The 20055-nt window shown below is 46.0% G+C and overlaps 1 protein-coding gene across 8 annotated transcripts in view; it reads right to left on the bottom strand.

Annotated features, from left to right (window-relative positions):
• Positions 1–20055, bottom strand: part of GPAT2 (glycerol-3-phosphate acyltransferase 2, mitochondrial) — a 72756-nt gene that overhangs the window by 8677 nt on the left and 44024 nt on the right. For 7 of the 8 annotated variants that reach the window (XM_081017355.1, XM_081017352.1, XM_081017350.1 and 4 more), the window contains exons 9-17: positions 15027–15236; positions 13246–13356; positions 12993–13078; positions 9177–9295; positions 4345–4415; positions 3215–3476; positions 2139–2287; positions 1178–1255; positions 382–513 (exon numbers count right to left, since the gene is read on the bottom strand). In XM_081017355.1, the coding sequence (XP_080873481.1) occupies positions 382–513; positions 1178–1255; positions 2139–2287; positions 3215–3476; positions 4345–4415; positions 9177–9295; positions 12993–13078; positions 13246–13356; positions 15027–15236 (1218 nt within the window). The remainder of the gene's footprint in view (positions 1–381; positions 514–1177; positions 1256–2138; positions 2288–3214; positions 3477–4344; positions 4416–9176; positions 9296–12992; positions 13079–13245; positions 13357–15026; positions 15237–20055) is intronic. The other variant, XM_081017357.1, reaches the window with a different exon arrangement.

Here is a 20055-nt window from a genome sequence, read left to right as displayed (position 1 = left end):
AAAGAAAATCCCTCGGCCACACCTCATACTGAAAAGATATCAAGCACATACCCTGAACATCGTGTTTGTACTTCATCTCCCTGCCCCCCCAAAAAGGCTGAAAATCCTACCACACAAAATTTCATATGGCATGAAAAGTCCTATGAAGGGGATGAGCATGGGAAGGGTAAAATATTGTGTGCAGAGTATCAAATTTCCTTGCAGCAAACTTTAAAAAACAACACTGGGCTGCCTGGCCATAGCTGCCTTCAGGTGAGAGATGCAGGCAACTGGGACAGGGAGAGAGAAGGGCAAAGGGTGGGCAGTATTTCTGCCTCAGAGGCAACTGCAGGAGAAAGGGAACTCCAGGGGAAGTTTTTTTCAGAATGGGGTTCACGGTACTTTGAAGCAGCAGTTTCCAGTCTCGTCGCTGTAATCGCTGTCGCTGTCCGCAAAGTCATCTGTTGCCTTCCACAGCAACCTCTTCGTGAAGCGCTTTTGGGCTGTGTCACACACCAAGACATCACTGGGCATCTGGGAGGAAAGGCAAGAAACCAATTTTTGAAAACCTTGGGAATAAGAGATATGAGGCTCTGCTGCAACCACAGGCGCCTGGGCCAGCCGTTGCCAAATGCCAAGCTGGGACCAAGTCGTGTGTCATCAGAGAACTGCTGTGAGCCCAAAGTGGCGACACACAAAAAGGCTGCCTACCGTCTCTCTTCATGATTCCTTGCTCTAGCCTCACGTTTGCCCCATCAGCCTCTATTGGAAGAGGCTGCCACCATTTTGCTGCCTCTGTGTGTGTGTTTGTGCATGCAAGTTCTTCAGTCCTTCCCAAAGCAAAATTACCCACCTTTAGAGAGCCTGCTTGTTGCATCTCTGCATGAGTTACAGCACTGGGCTGTCCTCCCCAAGAGGAGGCATTATCATATCAGTGTCTCATGCAGGAAGAGCCCTTTGTGGGCATAGAACTGTGGCTCTTACGTATTCCAAGAATAATCCTTTTTGCATGCAAAAGAGGAACATGCCCACAGTTTTAATTCAAGAGAGGAAAATAAGTGTACCCCAGTGATCAGAAGTTTGGGAAACCCAGGCAAAATATTATCATTCCACAAGGCTGAACTCATATGGTGTTTAAATGACACACTCCTCCAATTTCCTCACTTCCCCACACACCTATCCTGCGAGCTTCTCTTACCTCCTCAGCAACCAACAGTCCACACTGGATCAACTTGTCGACAGCAACCTGGCAGTAGTTATACAGAGACTGGCAAGGCTAGGGGGAAGCAAAAGCAAATCAGCAGGACCTTCACTCTCTACTAGCCCAAAGGAGAGACGAGAGATGGGGCGCAGCACACACCTCCATCCTGGGCAGGTATTACTATATTCAAGAGTGTCCGCTGCCTCTCTGAAGTGTTTCCATGATCCTGCATTTCTCTTCTCCCCCCCCCCCCCCCCGCTCCACCTTTTTTTGTTACTAATTAGTGGTGATGCACAGGGTCCCATCCAATTATAGCAAAGCACCTTTAAATATGGGGGCATTCTGTATCTGCAATGGAGAATTCATACAACCAAGTGACCCTTGTATAGTATGGAGCAGGAGTGTATAAGATTTTCCAGCAATGGCCTGCAGGAGATGTTCCAGGGACAAAAATGGGAAGAGCAATGAATGCTACTCTTACTGTAGGCTACATTCCAGCTATGCAAAAGCAAGACGCTCACACACACACTTCCCTCCCTTTCCATTCTCCAGCCAAGCAAGGAATGTGAGGAGTCATCACAGTTTAAGGACACACATTCCAGCCCAGGTAAAAGTCACTGAAGGAGGTGTAGTGCATGAAAACCAGCAGCTCAAGAGAACCAATCAACACCTGCCAAGAAAGAAAGGCCTTTGCACAGTGGCAGTAGGCCATCAGAGCAGGGCAAGGCAGGCCGCTTGGCAGAGAGGTCCAGAGCCTGGGTGTGGCTATGGGAAAAAGCCCTCTTCACCAAGCACAACTCAGGTGTTGGTGGGACACAGAGAAGAGCCTTTGAGGAAGATCACAGCAGGCAAGAAGGTTATCTAGGTGAAGCATCCTGCTCCATAGCTCTGCAGGCTTTGCAGGTGGGGCTCGGCAGGCAGAGAATGGCCCTTTCGAAATCACAGAGGGGCTCCCTACCTGGCATAGGAGGAAATCCCTGGGCAGCAGCTGGACGAGCAAGACAGTCTTGTTGTGGAGCTCTTCCTGGACCAGGACCACATCCCTGAGCTGCTCAGGGCTTCCCAGGTAGGGCAGCAGCTCCACCAGGAGGGCACTGGCAGCACAGACTGCAGAGAGGAGTCAGGAAAACCATTTAGCATTTACTTGCTATGTTTGTCTCATTCCACAGCAGTTAAATTTAGTGATTTAGAAGAAGATTTGTGATTTGGAAGAAGCGGAAGGCCTTGTGCAGGATGTACCTTAATTGTATTGTATTGTACCTGTATTGTTCCCAGAGAGAGGTGCTTGAGAATTCAGGTCTGGTAAAAATTTACCTGTTTGCTTAGAGACAGTGATATGCCTGTGGTTTTCAAACGCTTGTTTAAAGAAGTAGGTGAAACTCCTTGGGAAAGACCTGTCCTTATTACCCAAGTTACCAAAGTGTCATCTTTGGTGAAACACTTGTTTATTAAAAAGCAAGATATAGCAGGCATGAAAGTGTGCACAGTATGGAGAACACAGCAAGTCCTTTCCCCCCTTTTAAGTCACACATGGCAATTACTTTGATAGCTACGCATGGATGGGTGAATGGGTTTCTAATAATTTCTGCAGTAAATTAACTTCTGTGGATGTATTGGCAAAGCTGAGATATAGCCCCAATTCCTTTGGCTCTTGATCTCCTGGAAAATCTCAGGTTTGCACTGGGAAATCCCCCAAAATGCTATTGCTAGCCTTGACCAAGGCCACCCACATCTTTTTTCCTAAGCTGTGCAGCCTTGCAAAATTTGGCACTGGGTGGGGGACCCACCAATGACCTTGCACAAGCAGGGCCAGGCCTGCAGTAGAGACTTGAGAGAAGGGGAGTTGAGGCATCAAGAGAAACTTCTGTTATCTTACAATCTGCAGCACTGTGAGCCTTTTTCTCATGTACTCTTGGTGAACTTATCCCTAAACGCTGAGCCCCCTCTAGACCCCTCCTCCCAAACTATCTCAGCTAATTAGAAAGGAATCACTCAATCAGGCTTCCTGTGAGCCTGAGGAACCTCTAAACTCACCTCCGACCGCTTCCTGGATGAAAACAGGCAAGAGGGCAGTGCTGTGCTGGCTCAACTCTGTCATGGCTTCGTCTGTCTTCTTGGGAACCACCAGGACATCCCCCAGGGAAAGGTGGTAGAGGGAGATGCAGTGCCGCAGCAGGAACAGAGCATGCAACACCACATCACGCACCTGCCCAGAAAAGCCCACATCATAGCTGCGCAGCAGGATCTCCTCAGTGAGCCAAACAAAGTCCTGCATCAGCTGGGAAAGGAAGACGCCCTAGCAGAGTACAGAAGAAAGAAGATGTTATTGTGATGAGGTAAGGAAAATCCCAGTGAGCACCATCCTTCAAGCATGCTCTTTAGAAGGCACAGATTGCTTCAGAACAGCCTTCCCCAACCTGATGCCTTCAAGTATGTGGACCTCAACTTCCATTCATCCCAGCCAAAGGTTGCCAGGCATGATAGGAGTTGTGGTGTACAACATCTGGAGGGTACCAGGGTTAGAGAAGGCTGCTTTAGAACACGTGCATATTGGATAAAAGTTTTTACCCCTCTCTGCATCCTAAATGGGAACAGAACAAAGGGGGAAAAACACTGCTGTCTACTCCCATATTCAATTATGGGAACCAAGCACTGCAGCTACCATTGCCAACACCAGAAAGTTGGTTTTATGCAGATAACAGAACAGCAATATCTCAGCTGTGGCCCTGTAAACAAGGATCCATTGACACACTGTATGGCAGCACACCTAATAAGGCTACTGACTGTACGAATGAGACAGAAAGACAGTTTCTCAAAGAGCTGCTTTGTGATTGTGTGTTTTATTACATGCACACACTGCATTTTAAGATTTTACATGTGTGTGCAAAACCTAGACTGGTAAAGGTTCCTCATGCTCTCCCCCATCTCTGTTACCCCATTTATAAAATAAGGAATAACCACAGCCTCTCCTTGCAAGATCTTTGGATCTCTAAGACCCTTATCCCTGGGGTCTTTGAGGTAAGCAGAACCTGAAGTTTGGCAGAACCAAGTCCAGTTTCCCATCATCCCCAGAGGTGCCACTAAAAAGGGTCAAAAGTCCCCCGTTGCTTCAGGGATACTTAAGAAAAGGAAATCCTGGATCCAGCTCCTTTTCACATTCTTACCTCTTTGTGTTTGTGCAGAAAGAGTGCAGACATGATCTGTACAGCCATGATGGCAGAACAGGATACGCCAGCTAGAGGAGGAGAGAGAAAGAGAGAAGAAACCATATGGCTAACTGCTAGTGCCTATGATTCCATGTGGAAAATGCTGCATGTTGAAAATACGGTGGGCTGGTGAGCCAGTAAAATGGGGTCACACAGCATACTGCATTTACTGTTGCCAAACCACATCTACTTAGTGGAACCTTGTGGGTCAGGTTGTCAGAAAAGACAAGGAGACTTGGGCAATTCTAGCCAGTGGTCAGCCTGTAACCCTTCACTCCAGGCTGCAATACAAAGGAGCATAAAGCACTCACCGTTTGTACAAAAGAACCTGCACCTGCTTAACAACAAGATAAAACACTGGAAAGAGGTTGCGGGGAGGGGGGGGAGTGCTACACATAGCATTATATTAACTCTCTCATTATAAAAAAGGAAGCCAAATTCTGTCTCTTGCATAAAGTATTAAAATTAAACACATCTGCACAATCTATTCTCCATAATATAATATGAAAATGTTTATTATTTTTTCATTCAATTATATCCCCGCAACTCTAATGGCTCTCTGTATCACTGCAGATCCTTTTTACAGATAATTGTCTTTTTTGAGTTATTTTGCTTCTGAGAAGAGAAAAGGCACCTGCTTACTCAGTGAATATCAGAAATGACACCAGAGAGCATATGCTCACATGCAGAGATGGAATATCCATACAGAAACACTTCCCACCCAAGATAACTTGGGGGAAAGCCTTGTATCAGGAAAATCACCCAACTAAGCCATGGATAGGATTTTGTTTTTAAAATGAGGCAGGTTGCCATTTCAAAATATCTTGGGCTCCCACCAATTACCATGGGGCACAATCAACTGGGAAGATCTCCTGTGCAAACCTATTTGAAATGAAGAGAATGTTGTGCACAGATGAGCAGGAGGCTCTTGTGTAGCACCCACTCGTTTCAATTCATGTAGGACAATTCCATGGCAGATTGCACCCAGTCCACATGGATCTGCTTGCCTCCCATAAGAAGAGCCTGCTAGATCAGGCCAATGTACAGTCAAACCTCGGTTGTCGAACGCAATTCATTCTGGAAACCCGTTCAGCTTCCGAAACGTTCAACAACCAAGGCGCGGCTTCCGACTGGCTGCAAAAGCTTCCTGCACTCAAGCGGAAGCTGCGTCCGACGTTCGGCTTCTGAAAAACATTCAAAAACTGGAGCATTTACTTCCAGGTTTTGGGCATTCAGGAGCCGAAATGTTCCAAAATGGAGCCGTTTGGGAGCTGAGGTTTGACTGTACCATTAAGTCCATCATTCTGTTCTCACAGTGGCCACCCAGATGCCCCAATAGGAAACCTGCATGCTGAATTCAACCACAAATGCAACCTCCCCTCCTGTAGCTTCCAAGCAAGTAGTATTCAGAAGCATTTCTGCCTCCAACTGTGCAGGCAAAGCATAGCCATTGTGGCTAGCAGGTATTGATAGCCTTCTCCTCCATGAATATGTCATCCTTTCAAAGCATCCATCCAATCCTTCATGCTGGCCAAAACTCTGCTACCTGAGGTAGCCCCTCACTCTGCATCTCATAATGAGAGCTCAAAGGCATGGAAGTTTTCCTTGTCCCTAAACGATGTCCTGCCATAAGCCCACCATTCAAGCCCACGAAGTCCAGAGCCACAGTCTGCCTCAGCCCATCCTCCCTTCTGCAAATGTGCACAATAAGGCAGGTGGCCAAGTCTGGCTGGTGGAAGGAGAGTGGGGGTTGATCCAACTGGATCCTGCAGCCAAGGATAAAACAGAAGTCATGAACGAGATGAAGATGGAAATTGAGCTCTGCAGGAGCTCTGGCTAGCAGAGAGGAACTTGAAAGGGCTGCTTCCTCTGCAGGAAAGTTCACAGCTCAGAAGAGAGGCCTTTCATTGCCCGCTAATTGTGCACGTGTTCCTGTCACCCAGATTTCCTCCAACCTTGTGTCCAAATGGCAAGACTAGGGGGGGCATATGGGGGAGGGCATGAGGGGGGCTTCAAAAGGGTCAGAGAGAAAAATCAGTGATGGGGCCCTCAGGCTGCTCCTAACATTTAGGGAGAAGAGAAGAACAAATCAAGGTAACTATCTTTTGTTAAAAGATCATCTGCAAAGAGACAGAACAAAGCAAGTGTAGCTTGTTGTTATTCTCTTTAGTTGATTCAAAAGAGGAATCGTCATATTCTTTTCTTTCACAGTTTGTTTAATCACCCTAATTTTTGAACACTGTAACTATTTTTCCTCGCAGGGGAGCCGCTCAATCCTCTTAACAATTTTGGTTGTGCTTTTCTGCACCTCTCCCAACTCCACAATGTGCTTCCTGAAGGGGGGTTATGATTGCAGGGCAAAATTCTGCATTACGAGAAGACGTACAGGAAGATTGCACTTGGTGGGGTGCCTGAGCTGAAGAAACTGATTGCAATGGGCCAGTTTCTGTTCTTGGCTGCCCACCCCCTTGGCTGAGGGAAGCGCCTCAGCAAGACAGGTTTTTCCCGGGCAAAGCGCTCTTTTTCCAAATCATAAAGCGAGGGCGGGGGGAACAGACACACACGCTTGTGAGCCATTTGCAGAAAGTCACGCAGCCTGTGCATTAGCGAAGACAGAGCAGTTCAGGTATTATACTAAAATAACCAATAATTGGAAAGTTACATCCACACTCTGGGAGACGAGCAATAAACTAAAAAAAAACACAACTTGACACGTGAGTTGAATATTTTATGTAACTGGGAAGGCTGTGACTGCAGCTCAGAGCAACCTAATGTGATTTGCTGCTCGGCAGAACCTTTCGGTTACCCAACACACAGACAGAAGGCTACCCGAATTGACACAAGTTCACTTGTCCCTTCACATTCTTTTGGATTAGGCAGGCCCCTGCCCTCGTGAGCCTGGGGCCACGGAGGAGCCCCATGGGCCACCACTGGGGTCACACTGAACTTCAGGGGGTGCTCTGAGTGCCTTCTTGGAGGACAGTGCCACTGAGAGGAGTTCCTGACCTTCTCCTGGCCTCAAAGCTGGGAAGTGTTCTTGCACTGCACTTTGCCAAGTCCTCAGGGCATCCCTGAAGCTCAGCATGACACAAGCACGTCCTCCCCAACTGAGAAGCAGAGGAGAGTCACGGAATCCCCACCAATTCTGGATGATGACCAAGGGCCTCCCTATGCCAAGGGAAAAGAGGCACTTCTTAAAATATTCTTATTTTGCTTCAATGCCTTTGATCTGTCCCCATATTTCCAAATATTATTCTTCAGCCTCCAAAACAAGCCCCTTTTTCTACTGCTGCCACAAAGTGCTCACGGCCTCAGCTGCATCCACAGTTTGTGCCGCTTCTCGACCAGTCTGAGGCGGAAGCTAGCAGCTTGCATGTAGGCATCTGCCTGCAGGGCCATCTGTGGCCCTGATGAAGAAGCCACTTCCTTCTCTCTGCTTCTGCCATGCAGACAGGGACAGATGGCACATCTGCCAAATGAGCAGCACATACAGCCAGCCACTTGCGCCAGGAACACTACACGGAGATCCTCGAAATAATGTACCAGAGCTAGGCTAAGCAGAACACCTCGGCTAGCCACTTACTTGTGCTTCCTCAGCCTCTGGTTTTTGGCAGCACCTTCAGCACTGACTTGAAATTTTAAAGCCATCACCTGGAAGCTGCACTTATTTAAATAAAGATCTCTGTGCAAACAGAAACTGGGAGTTCCTTCAAAAGCCTAGAACAGCATTTCCCAAACTTTTTATATCCAACACTCCCCCTCCCAAGTTAAAACTGGAAACATGGTGCACCCTTGCAAAAATAGCATCACTTTTTACATTCAATCCCCTCTCTCAGTGGCAGCTCCTAAACCAGGCTTCCTCAGCCTCAGCCCTCCAGATGTTTTCAGACTACAATTCTCATCATCCCTGACCACTGGTCCTGCTAGCTAGGGTTCATGGGAGTTGTAGGCCAAAAACATCTGGAGGGCCGAGGTTGAGGAAGCCTGTCCTAAACTATCACCCTTCCTACAGTGTGGCAGGCCCATTGCCTTTGCATCTGTCATAGGACAGTTAAGGTATTTCATTTTGTGGGATCCACCTCTCATGCTGAATCTATACTGTCCTTTTTGCTGGAATGGTTTTCCAACTTCCCCTTTTAAAAATTACTGTACACTGTATTTCTGTAACCTATTTAAAAATATATATTGAACGAGCCAAGGCAGCTCATGTGGTCCTTCTCTCCCCATTTTCTCCTCACAGGTGGAGCTGGTAACAGGGAATGACAGGCCCAAAGTCTCTCAAGGAAGCTTTTTGACTGAGTGGGGATTTGAATCTTGGTCTCCCCATCATAGGCCAGCCTTCTAATTACTGCATCATGTTGGCTCCGAAGTGTGCAGAAGTAAGCATTTCCTGCCCTTGGAGGAGTGCCCACTTCTCATGTTATCTTTCTAGGCCTTTCTTCTGAATGAGATGGCAAGCCTGGCAAAACTCACGCAGCAACATGAAGGGCTGCCTCTTTTGGGGAAGAGGAGGGCATTCTGCTGTGTTCACAGCAGGAATTATCATTAAATTGCATCTGATGCACAAATGCAGCAGAATGATGCCCAGCCACCCTGCTAAGCTTAACTGGAAGACCAGCCCCGAGCACAGAAACATTCAGAGCCACAGCAAACCACCTCCTATCAGGATGGGCACCTTAGACTCACGTAGTCCAAAGCAGAAATTATCAATCACTGCAAAAGCTGTGCAAGAATGGCTAGGCATCTGCCTTCTCAATAAAACAACCATCCCAGACAAAATTACTACTCACCGCTCAGTGTGTGTAGGCCCAAATTGTACACCAGTATTTCCTGTTCTGTGTTCAGAGCTATGATGCCTTTAGACCCTGGTGACCATTGTTCCAGTTTCTCACAATCCAAAATGCTACAGCTAGGAAGGTGGGCAAGGGAAGGATGATGGGGAATGAACAGTTTTTACAAAAACAATATCACAAGTACAGATGTTGTTGCTTCCCCACACACCCTGGGCTAGCAGTGTTAATCCTTTATCTATTTATTAACATATATTTTTTTATCTCACTCTTCCTCCAAAGGAGTTCAGAAAGGCATAAGCAGTTGCACACACTTCATCCTCTCAACAACCAAATGCAGTAGAGTAGGCTAAAAGGTGATGACACCCAGTGAACTTCATGATGAAGTGGAGTTTTGAACCTGGATCTTCATGGTCCCACTCTGACACTCTAGGTAGAAGTGAAAGGGAAGGACCCCTGGAAGGCTAAGTTCAGGACAGACTTTCAGTCGTGTGGCCAGCATGACTAAACCACTTATGGCGCAACGGAACACAGTGACGCTGTTTACCTTCCCGCCGCAGTGGTACCTATTTATATACTTGCACTGGTGTGCTTTCAAACTGCTAGGTTGGCAGGAGCTGGGACAGAGCACTGGGAGCTCCCTCTAGCAACACTTGCCTTGTATTCCTTAGCCACACCCACTTAACACCACCAATTTTGGCCATGCCCCTTCTTTTAAACAGATTCAGCAGTACCTCTTGAATAAACAGACGGTTCCAAGACCTGTGCCGTTTTTTAGAAATTAAGCCATACATTCCACAGTAGCTTCTGAAGCTTTTAAAGCAGGGCTGGCGAAGCTAAGGCCAGGGGCATGGATGTGGCTTTCAGGATTCCTCCCAGGCCACAACCCCTCAGCAGACCTTTCCCGCGGCCTCCACAACCACTTTTGCCTGACACATCCCTTCACTGTGGCAAGGCTTAGAGGATGGAGAGGGGTGCCATAGAAACTTCTGGTTTTTCATGACTGGGTCATAGCCTACAGTACAAAAGTTAAGAAATGAATCTGTTGCTTGGCCCACTGGCATGCAGCCCCCAGAAGGTTGCCCCTGAGATAATGCAGCCCTTGGCACGAGAAAGGTTCCTCACTCCTATTGTAAAGCTTACAGAGGCCCTTACTGCTAAGGCTTATACCAGCGCTCCCATTACAGGCTTTCAGCATTGTTTTCAGCTGGCACACACCACCAACTAAAGCAGACATTGTCAGAAAGGATCATGAGGGGCTGCCTTTACCAAGTCAAACCATTGGTCCATCTAGTTTAGTAAACTGCCAGGGTGGGCAGAAGGTGGGCAGGGATCTACGGGAAAATTGTTGGATGATTTACTGTAGACTGGCAAAAGTTTCTGTCTCCCAGCAGTTTAACTGACTCTTAAATTAGGCTATTCAAATCTCTTTATCTGCAGCAATTCACCTGTAGATTTGCATATGTAGGGTATGCCTGCATATAAGTAACTGGCTCCTCCTGAGCCTCCCACCCTTCTATGCAGTTGCCTTTGCCACTGATAAATGGGAGTAACTTTGTTCTGCTCCCACATTTGCTCCTGATTGCTGCAGGCTGAGGGGGCAAAGCCTCCCATTCTAGCAGATGACACCATAATAACATTAAGTTATTAAGCCTGCCATCCACACAAGAGCGTTCTTGGAATATTTGACCCCAGTCAAACCATTGGTGGACAACTGCCAATTTTTAACTAGCCAGCTGACCGGCAAGCCAACCTAATTATAGTTTATATTAAAGGCCTGTGATCTTAGCTGTCCAGAGTCTGACAAGAAGCCAGAGGTTTTCCATCTTGCTTGCTAAAAGGCTTACAGGATGCTGAAGCTGTAATTTCTGACAAGTACGTAAGACCTGCTGTTGGTTGCAATCAAAGTTTACTTCTGCTGTGAATTTGGATGCTAAAGAGATATTATTCTAGCTGTTCTTGCAGAAGCTATTGTTATGAAGCAATCTAAAATTTTCCTGGGGTCATGCATTGATCAAAGGTATCAAGAGACAATATGAAGCTATAGTATCCTTGTTGAGCTATTTTTAGTTAAACAGTTCAGGATTCTTCCACTACATCCTCACATAAATATGTGAAGACCCTGGTCAGCAGAAAGCATTGCTCAGCTTCTGACTCAGAAGCAGCTTATTATTTGTCACGTGCAAATTTGTGACTTTTGAGTTTATTGTTGGCTTCCTGTAAGCTTTTACATACCATTTCAACATGTATCTTAGAAGCAGACTTATGGGTCTGTAAAAAAATGGCTCATACTTGTCTCATCTTCATTCCCTTAAGATCTCTGAGTAAGTTTCTGATTCTCTTTCCCATCTAAAAGGAGGGAACCTCATCACTGTAAAATGAGCAGCCAGAAGACTCTAGAGTCTAGACCAAAGCGAAACTCTGGCCTGGAGCACCTTAAGACCTGACCTGTACACCCCCCACCACCACCCAGCAATTAAGCTATGGGGTGGGGAGATCCCACTAGGAAGCAGGAAGAGATCCTACTGACCCCAGTGGGAGCTTTCTTCCTAAGCTTAATTGCTCCACAGAGGGGTGTTTTTTGTCAGTATGGTAGCTGGGGTGCGAAGGTTTAACCCTCCTCTCCCCATAGGCTGTTATGCCCACAAACATCACCCCTTTATTTCTGACCCTGCCCCATATACCCACACACCAAAGAGCATGTGATCAGGATTAAATGTACATAACACTGCAAAGCAGTCTGTTTTTTCGAACAGTCTGTTTAGTTTGGTGAAAAAGGTCGCATCCACACCATACATTTAAAGCACACTACTTCCCCCAAGAATCCTGAGAACTGTAGTTTGTTGAGGGTGCTGGAAACTGTGAGTGGTAAACCACGGTTCCCAGGATTCTTCAGAGGAAGCCAGGTGCTTTAAATGCACAATGTAGCAGGATGACAGCACTATATTTATAGGTAAAGGTAAAGGTACCCCTGACTGTTAGGTCCAGTCGCGGATGACTCTGGGGCTGCGGCACTCATCTCGCTCTAGAGGCTGAGAAGCCGGCGTTTGTCCGCAGACAGCTTCCGGGTCATGTGGCCAGCATGACTAAGCTGCTTCTGGCGAACCAGAGCAGCGCACGGAAACGCCATTTACCTTCCCGCAGGAGCAGTAACTATTTATCTACTTGCACTTTTTGCGGTGCTTTCGAACTGCTAGGTTGGCAGGAGCTGGGACCAAGCAACGGGAGCTCACACCGTCGCAGATATTCGAACCACCAACCTTCTGACCAGCAAGCCCTAGGATCTGTGGTTTAGACCACAGCGCCACCCACGTCCCAACACTATATTTAGACGGACTCAATTGGAAGGACCCCTCCCAAGGGCTTTTTGTGTCTCCTAGTTTGGATTTTCAAACAGTTTGCTGACTGTGTGGGCTTTTTTGGATTTCTTGTTTACCAACTCATCCCATGGTAAGACAGCTCCCAGCCCTGCCCCAAATTCCCACCCCCAGCAGGAAAGGTCAATTTCTTTCTCCTTGGGGACCACTTTATTCTCCTCTGTGTATTTTGCCACATGACCTTCGATCTCTTCAGGATCCATATTAAAGTCAGCCCAACCTTCTCAGTAATGGGACACGTGTGCTGAGGCACAGACAGCACATGATGACATGGAACAGTGCATGTTATTGACTTTTCTCAGACACCCCACTACCACCACTGCTCAAAAGAATTTCACTTGTCTTACAAGTGACATTGAGAGTCAAGTTTTTGCCACACGTTGATTACACTTCGTAGGCCTAACCTTTGTCGGCCAACACAACTCCAGAGCTGAGTTACCGTTTTCCAAGTATTTCCGGTAAGAGGAGTTCCTCCAGACACTTTCCAGAAGTGCTCTGCCTGAAGAGGCTGTTTGCTACATACTCCTAGGCAGAAAGGAACAGAAGCCAATTAAAATGCCAGCCATCCCACCAGAGGATCCATATTAAAGTCAGCTCAACCTTCTCCACCAGAGGTTTGGGAAGATTTGTCACTCCCCAGCAATTCTCTTTCTTATTCCCATAAGTCTGGGTTGAATGTAACAGGGGTCTACCTGCAAAGAGAAGGGCTGCGCAAAATCAACCCGGACACAGCCCAGTCCTCTACAAGCAGCTCTGCAGATGGTCCACAGGGATGTCCAGAGGCTGAGGGTCTGGGTGGGGCTCTGGGAAAACAGAACAAGTGTTAAAAATATTAATTCAGACTTGGTTAACATATGCAGAAGAAGAAGAAGAATTTGGATTTGATATCCCGCTTTATCACTACCCGAAGGAGTCTCAAAGCGGCTAACATTCTCCTTTCCCTTCCTCCCCCACAACAAACACTCTGTGAGGTGAGTGGGGCTGAGAGACTTCAGAGAAGTGTGACTGGCCCAAGGTCACCCAGCAGCTGCATGTGGAGGAGCGGGAAAGCGAACCCGGTTCACCAGATTACGAGTCTATCACTCTTAACCACTACACCCCACTGGCTCTCAGAATCCTAATGCAGCAGAATCCTAAAGGAGTAGAATTCTGTGTGAACCTTCAGGTGTGTGATCAATTATTTTTAATACTCCTTAAGTAAAACAAAGACTGTGCAAGTAAAGAGAGAGGTTCCAGACTACAGTGGTACCTCGGGTTACATACGCTTCAGGTTACAGACTCCGCCAACCCAGAAATAGTACCTCGGGTTAAGAACTTTGCTTCAGGATGAGAACAGAAATTGTGCTGCGGCGGCGTGGCGGCCCCATTAGCTAAAGTGGTGCTTCAGGTTAAGAACAGTTTCAGGTTAAGAACAGACCTCCGGAACAAATTAAATACGTAACCAGAGGTACCACTGTACTTGACTTCCAGATATACTAGTTTTCTACTTGTAGCAATATTATATATATGTCCGTGTGTGTGTGTGTGTGTGTGTGAGTGAGAGAGAGAGAGAGAGAGAGAGAGAGAGAGAAAGAGAGAGAAATCACTCAAAGTCACTTCATGCTGGATGCCATAGCCATGACAGCTTGTTCCACAGATATATCCAGAGCACCTTCCAGTTCTATTTGGCTGGGTTAATTTCCAATTTTGCTGCCTGAAGATATAGACAAAGTACTTGGAGAAGTATTTAAAGAAGTCCACTCGGAAGATTGTAACAACTATCAGCTCCTCCTCAATATTCCCTTCCTTGGTAGGAGGTAACTGGGTAGCTCCAGGCACTGATGGGGACATTTCGTAAAAGTGGCCTCCCGCAGTGACAAGTTGCCCATACTAAGAGAAAGCAGGCAGCTGGGGTTGTAGGCAGGTCTGGAAAAGGAGAGAGATGCAGATATACAAAGGAGAGAGAGAACCATCTCATGGTCTGGTTCACAGGAATGGACAGACATGAAAAGTACCCTTAGAAATAAATGGAGAAATCCAGTACTTTTATGTAGCAGGGATTGGGCACCAGTGACTCCGCACACCTCACCTCCCCATCCCCACCCCCCATGAATGATGACTGAGCATGGCTCAGTGGGCATGGAATAAAACAGCAAACTCATTCTTCCAGTGCTGATCCTTTTGTAGCCAAAATGGTGCCAAACACACAGAAAGAGGTAAGGGGCAGTATCAGCAGACCTGAAGAAACCCCAGGGCTTGCAATAGTACAAAACAAAAACAAGGAGGACTGAGTATGCTCATTGGTCATGGAATGCCATCTGGCTTACATGCACCCCAAACAGGAGTAGTCCACATGGAATATTTTACTGCAGGTCCCACTTGTTCGCTGTAAATGATGATGATGATGATTATCCTGCCCGTCTGACTGGGTTGCCCCAGCCACTCTCAAGTATGGATTCTCAGCTCCTCCAGACCCAACCACAGCAGTTCTTACCACTTTCCCCCTGTAACCAGAGTCAGGAGCCACATCATAGGAGATTCCAATGGGCACAATCATGATGTCAGGGACAGTGCCTGAATGGAACGCACTGAACACCAAGCTCAGCCACTCCCTGCTGGAGGCAGAGACCTGTGGTGCACCAGCGAAGGCCTCTTCCAGGAAGATCAGAAGTGGTTGTCTACTCCGGAGAACTTCCTCAACATACTGTGGGGGGAGAGAGAAATCCCTGATCTCAAGCCCTAAATTAACAGAAACATGTTTACTGATAAATTTTAGTTGATGATGCATGCCAGAACAAAATCAATTTTTGATGAATATATATTTTAAATATAAATAAAATTCTATTGGCATGCAAAAATTGTACAGCAAGTGGTATTGGACACAAAATTCAGCTGTCTGAGAATATAGTATAAGCTTTCCTGTAAAAAAAAAAAAAAGCCCTTATGCTTGTGAATATATTATTGAAACTGTGTGGGCAACATCTGCCAAAATATCACATGCTAGAGAGATAGTGCAATAAGATTTCCAGTGGGTAGGGGCAGGGTGTCAGTACTCTTCTTCATAGCTCTTCACTCTCCCCCATGACCAGCAAAATCCTAAAAACAGGCAGGATAATAAAAACTGCAGAAGCAATTCTGTGTATTCTTTCAATTTGCATAATTTATAGAGGCTGCAAAGTCCAGGCTGGAGCAGATGAGACTTTTTCACTTGGGGTAATGGTGTAGGGAGACAATGAAAAAGCAGGAGAATGACATCATGCAAGTCTGTTGAATAATAAACTGAGAAATATTCTCTCTCTACTGCAATAACATTTTTCCTACAAGGGCCGACATTGATGCTGAAATGTAGCATCACCCGAGCTCTGCAAGTGCAGCTTTCTCCTGACTGTAGCACAGAGTGTTTGAGAACATTCACACAGAAACCAAAATGTTTGTTTACAAAGCTATTGTACTACCAACTTTACCGTATGCTTGTGAAACATGGACCACTTACAAACACCATCTCCAACTCCTCAAAAAATTCCATCAACAGTGTCTTCAAAAATTTTTTACATATCAATTGGGAAGACTAATGCCAGTGTATTGGAGGAAGCAAAGATCATCTGTGTTGAAGCAAAGATTCTTCAACATCAACTTTGTTGGACTGGTCATGTTGTTCGGATGCCTGATTATCGTCTTCCAAAGCAACTTCTCTATTCCTAACTTAAGAATGGAAAGTGCAATGCCAGTGGACAACAAAAGAGGTTTAAAGACACTCTCAAGGCAAATCTTTAAAAATGTAGTATAAACACTGACAACAGGGAAACATGAGCCAAGAGTGTGACGCGGCAGCTAAAAAAGCCAATGTAATTCTGGGCCTCATCAATAGGAGTATAGCATCTAGATCAAGGTAAGTAATAGTGCCACTGTATTCTGCTCTGGTCAGACCTCACCTGGAGTACTGTGTCCAGTTCTGGGCACCACAGTTCAAGAAGGACACTGACCAACTGGAACGTGTCCAGAGGAGGGCAACCAAAATGGTCAAAGGCCTGGAAACGATGCCTTCTGAGGAACGGCTAAGGGAGCTGGGCATGTTTAGCCTGGAGAAGAGGAGGTTAAGGGGTGATATGATAGCCATGTTCAAATATATAAATGGATGTCACATAGAGGAGGGAGAAAGGTTGTTTTCTGCTGCTCCAGAGAAGCGGACACGGAGCAATGGATCCAAACTACAAGAAAGAAGATTCCACCTAAACATTAGGAAGAACTTCCTGACAGTAAGAGCTGTTTGACAGTGGAATTTGCTGCCAAGGAGTGTGGTGGAGTCTCCTTCTTTGGAGGTCTTTAAGCAGAGGCTTGACAACCATATGTCAGGAGTGCTCTGATGGTGTTTCCTGCTTGGCAGGGGGTTGGACTCGATGGCCCTTGTGGTCTCTTCCAACTCTATGATTCTATGATTCTATAGGGAAACACTGGCCTGTGAGCGCTCCAATTGGAGATTTACCAAAGGCATCATGGATTTTGAAGCAGCACAAACTCAGGATGAAAGGGAAGAAGAGTTTGGATTTGATATTCCGCTTTATCACTACCCGAAGGAGTCTCAAAGCGGCTAACATTCTCCTTTCCCTTCCTCCCCCACAACAAATACTGAGGTGAGTGGGGCTGAGATACTTCAGAGAAGTGTGACTGGCCCAAGGTCACCCAGCAGCTGCATGTGGAGGAGCGGAGACGCGAACCTGGTTCACCAGATTACGAGTCTACCGCTCTTAACCACTACACCACACTGGGAGAAATGAGCTAAGAGGGAGGCACATTTGGCAAATCCTCATTGTGATCTACTCCTGCCCGGAAACCTATGTCCCCACTGTGGCAGGATGTGCAGATCCGGAAATGGCCTCCACAGTCACTTACAGACACACTGTTAAGATTGTGTTCATGGAAGACATGGCTTTGGCTACGAGTGATCGCCAAAGAAGAAGAATTTAAGAGCTACTAAAAACACACAACAAACTGGCAGAAGGTTCAGCCTGACAATAGAACTTCATGACTTAAACATAGTGACAGCCACTGCAACAGCTAAATCTCCAGTATACTTCCAATTATTAGCAGCTGGGGCAAGCATCAGGACAGAGCTATCTCTATCTTGTTCTGCTTGTGAGCTTCTTGAGGGCATCTCAAACAGTGCTTTTCAGTCAGAGTGTGCCAGAGCAGTTTCAGCACCTCTCAAGTGGGCGTCATTGTGGGCCAGTGCTCCCCACACACACTTTTTGCCTCTACCTACTTCTAAGAAGCCCAAAATGAACATTTCAAATCAAAACAGAAGATGTGAGTGAGCATGTGCGAGTCCACACTTTTTTCTTAAAGAACTACGACTCCACCTAGCTCCTAGCCACTCCTAGCCTCCCACGTGGGCTTTGAGCTTTCCAGTCAGGCCTCTACCATTGCAGCCACGGGCATTTGCATGAGGGCCCTTCCAAGATGCCCATATCATCTACCTGAATCTAAGAGAGGGAGGGAGGCGGGGGCACATTTCTTTGTCTTGCACCAGAACCAGGGGCACCAGCATCTGCTCTGGGCTGTCGCAAGTCGCCTAGTGACTTTCTGTAACAACTGCATGGTGTGTTCCAGCACCTATTTTTCTTGAAAAAAGCACTGACCTCAACACTCACCATTTGGAGATGAACCCTCAATTAGATGGGCCATCTGCCTGACCTTATGCTCCAACCAACTTTACAAATAAGTCTTCACGCCAAGCAAATAGGAAAAACACCCATTTCAAAAAAAAACAACACAAAGCAGTTCAAAGCCCATGACATGAACACACAATCCAGGGGTTCAGCTGATACATCATTAATGAAACAGATGAGCCTGTTGCCACATGGAAGTGCCAACATCCACATGGCTCCGGGGCGAATGAAACTGCAGTAGAAGATAGGCTGTGCAATGGGGCTGCGGCTGCTGGGGCTGCTGTGAGTGGGAAGCGATGTTTGTACTTTCCCCAAAGGTGTCTGGCAGAGGAGGAAATTATAACGACAATTTGCAAATGCAATTGTCACTTTCTGGCTGAGGAAGCAAGCTGTGCAGGTTTTTAAACCTGCTTCCCCACTGAACGAAAAGATCAAATTGTCTTTTGTGCTTTTCTGAAGAGACCATGCATGAATATCACTAGTCTCTTAGACACTAAAGGCTATTCTGTGTTCCCTCACCAGGCAAACATGAGCAAAGAAAAATTGACTCCCCCACCCACCCACAGCAGAGATTCAGATTCACCAAGTCTCATTTCAGCTCTAATGAAGCATAATACTGTAGCTAGATCCATCATTTGAAGAAGAAGACTCTTTATTTGCATCAGCCACTAGCCATAGCCATAGCCATAGCCATAGCCATAGCCATAGCCATAAAATAAAATAAAATAAAATAAAATAAAATAAAATAAAATAAAATAAAATAAAATGTACTGAAGATAGAGGTAAAAACTTAACTATACAAAATACATTCTGGAGGTTTCCAAAAATTTGCAGTTTTTACTGTCACCTGATTATCTTGATCTGCTAGAAGAAAGCACACAGTAACAAATGTTGAGTGACCTGGTATGGGTAGTAGTGGAGGGGTAATAACCTCACTCCTCAAATCTTTATAAACAGTGCAAGCTAATACTGCCATCTCCACAGGGACACAACCATTTTTCCAGTGGAATTTTTTTGAAATTGACCCTCAAGTACAGCTAAAGGCAGTATATTTAATCTTCTTGCATATGTGAAAGTGCATCTGTATTTTGGAATTGTTAAATTTTCCAAATAGGGTGCCAATGTGTCAATATGACTTGGTGGAAAATAATCATACTATGGACAAAATTTCCTTCTCGTGGCCAAATTATTCTCTCACTCAATAACATATAGGCCCTGTCTAATTAAATTATTTGCTTTACTGAAGCCCAGTGTTAATAACTGTTGTGGTTATAAACCAGAAAATTAAAGCTTTTGGTTGATCATTTTAGTCCAAGCGCTCTCATGACAATCTTGCGATACTAAGGGTAGTAGATCGCTGGGGTTTAAATTTAGCCGAAGCCAATAATTGAATGTCCTAACCTACACCAAATCTGTAATTCCACAGAGAGAAGATTAGCCTCCAAGAGTAATGAAACATTTGGAAAACAAGATGGAACAGGAAAAAAATTGCCTTAGGAACTTAGATTGAACAGCTTCTGTAGTTCCAAGGTGAACGTCTGTCCAAATCTGAGCCCCATATAATAACTGTGCTAGGGGTTTAAAAACTTCAGGTGCTGATGGTATGTGATTGCCACCTTTCGTATGGAAGAAGCGTGTCAGAATTTTGGTGCTTTGAGACGCTTGGTGCTTTGAGACACATAGTTCTGATGTGCTCCCCATGACCCTGTTGACTGAAAAATAAGGCGGAGGTATTTAAAGACTTTAACTTGTTTGAGCAACTGATTAGCCATATACCATCTATGGGTCCTATAGTTTCTTGAAAACACCATGACTTCAGTTTTCTTGTAATTCACAGCCAGCTGTCCTCTTTGGCAG

The sequence above is a fragment of the Podarcis pityusensis genome (assembly GCF_964106645.2).
Source record: "Podarcis pityusensis genome assembly, chromosome: 8".
Lineage (NCBI taxonomy): Eukaryota > Metazoa > Chordata > Lepidosauria > Squamata > Lacertidae > Podarcis > Podarcis pityusensis.
The sequence above is the reverse complement of the archived record's forward strand: the minus strand, read 5'-3'. Positions and strand labels throughout refer to the sequence as shown.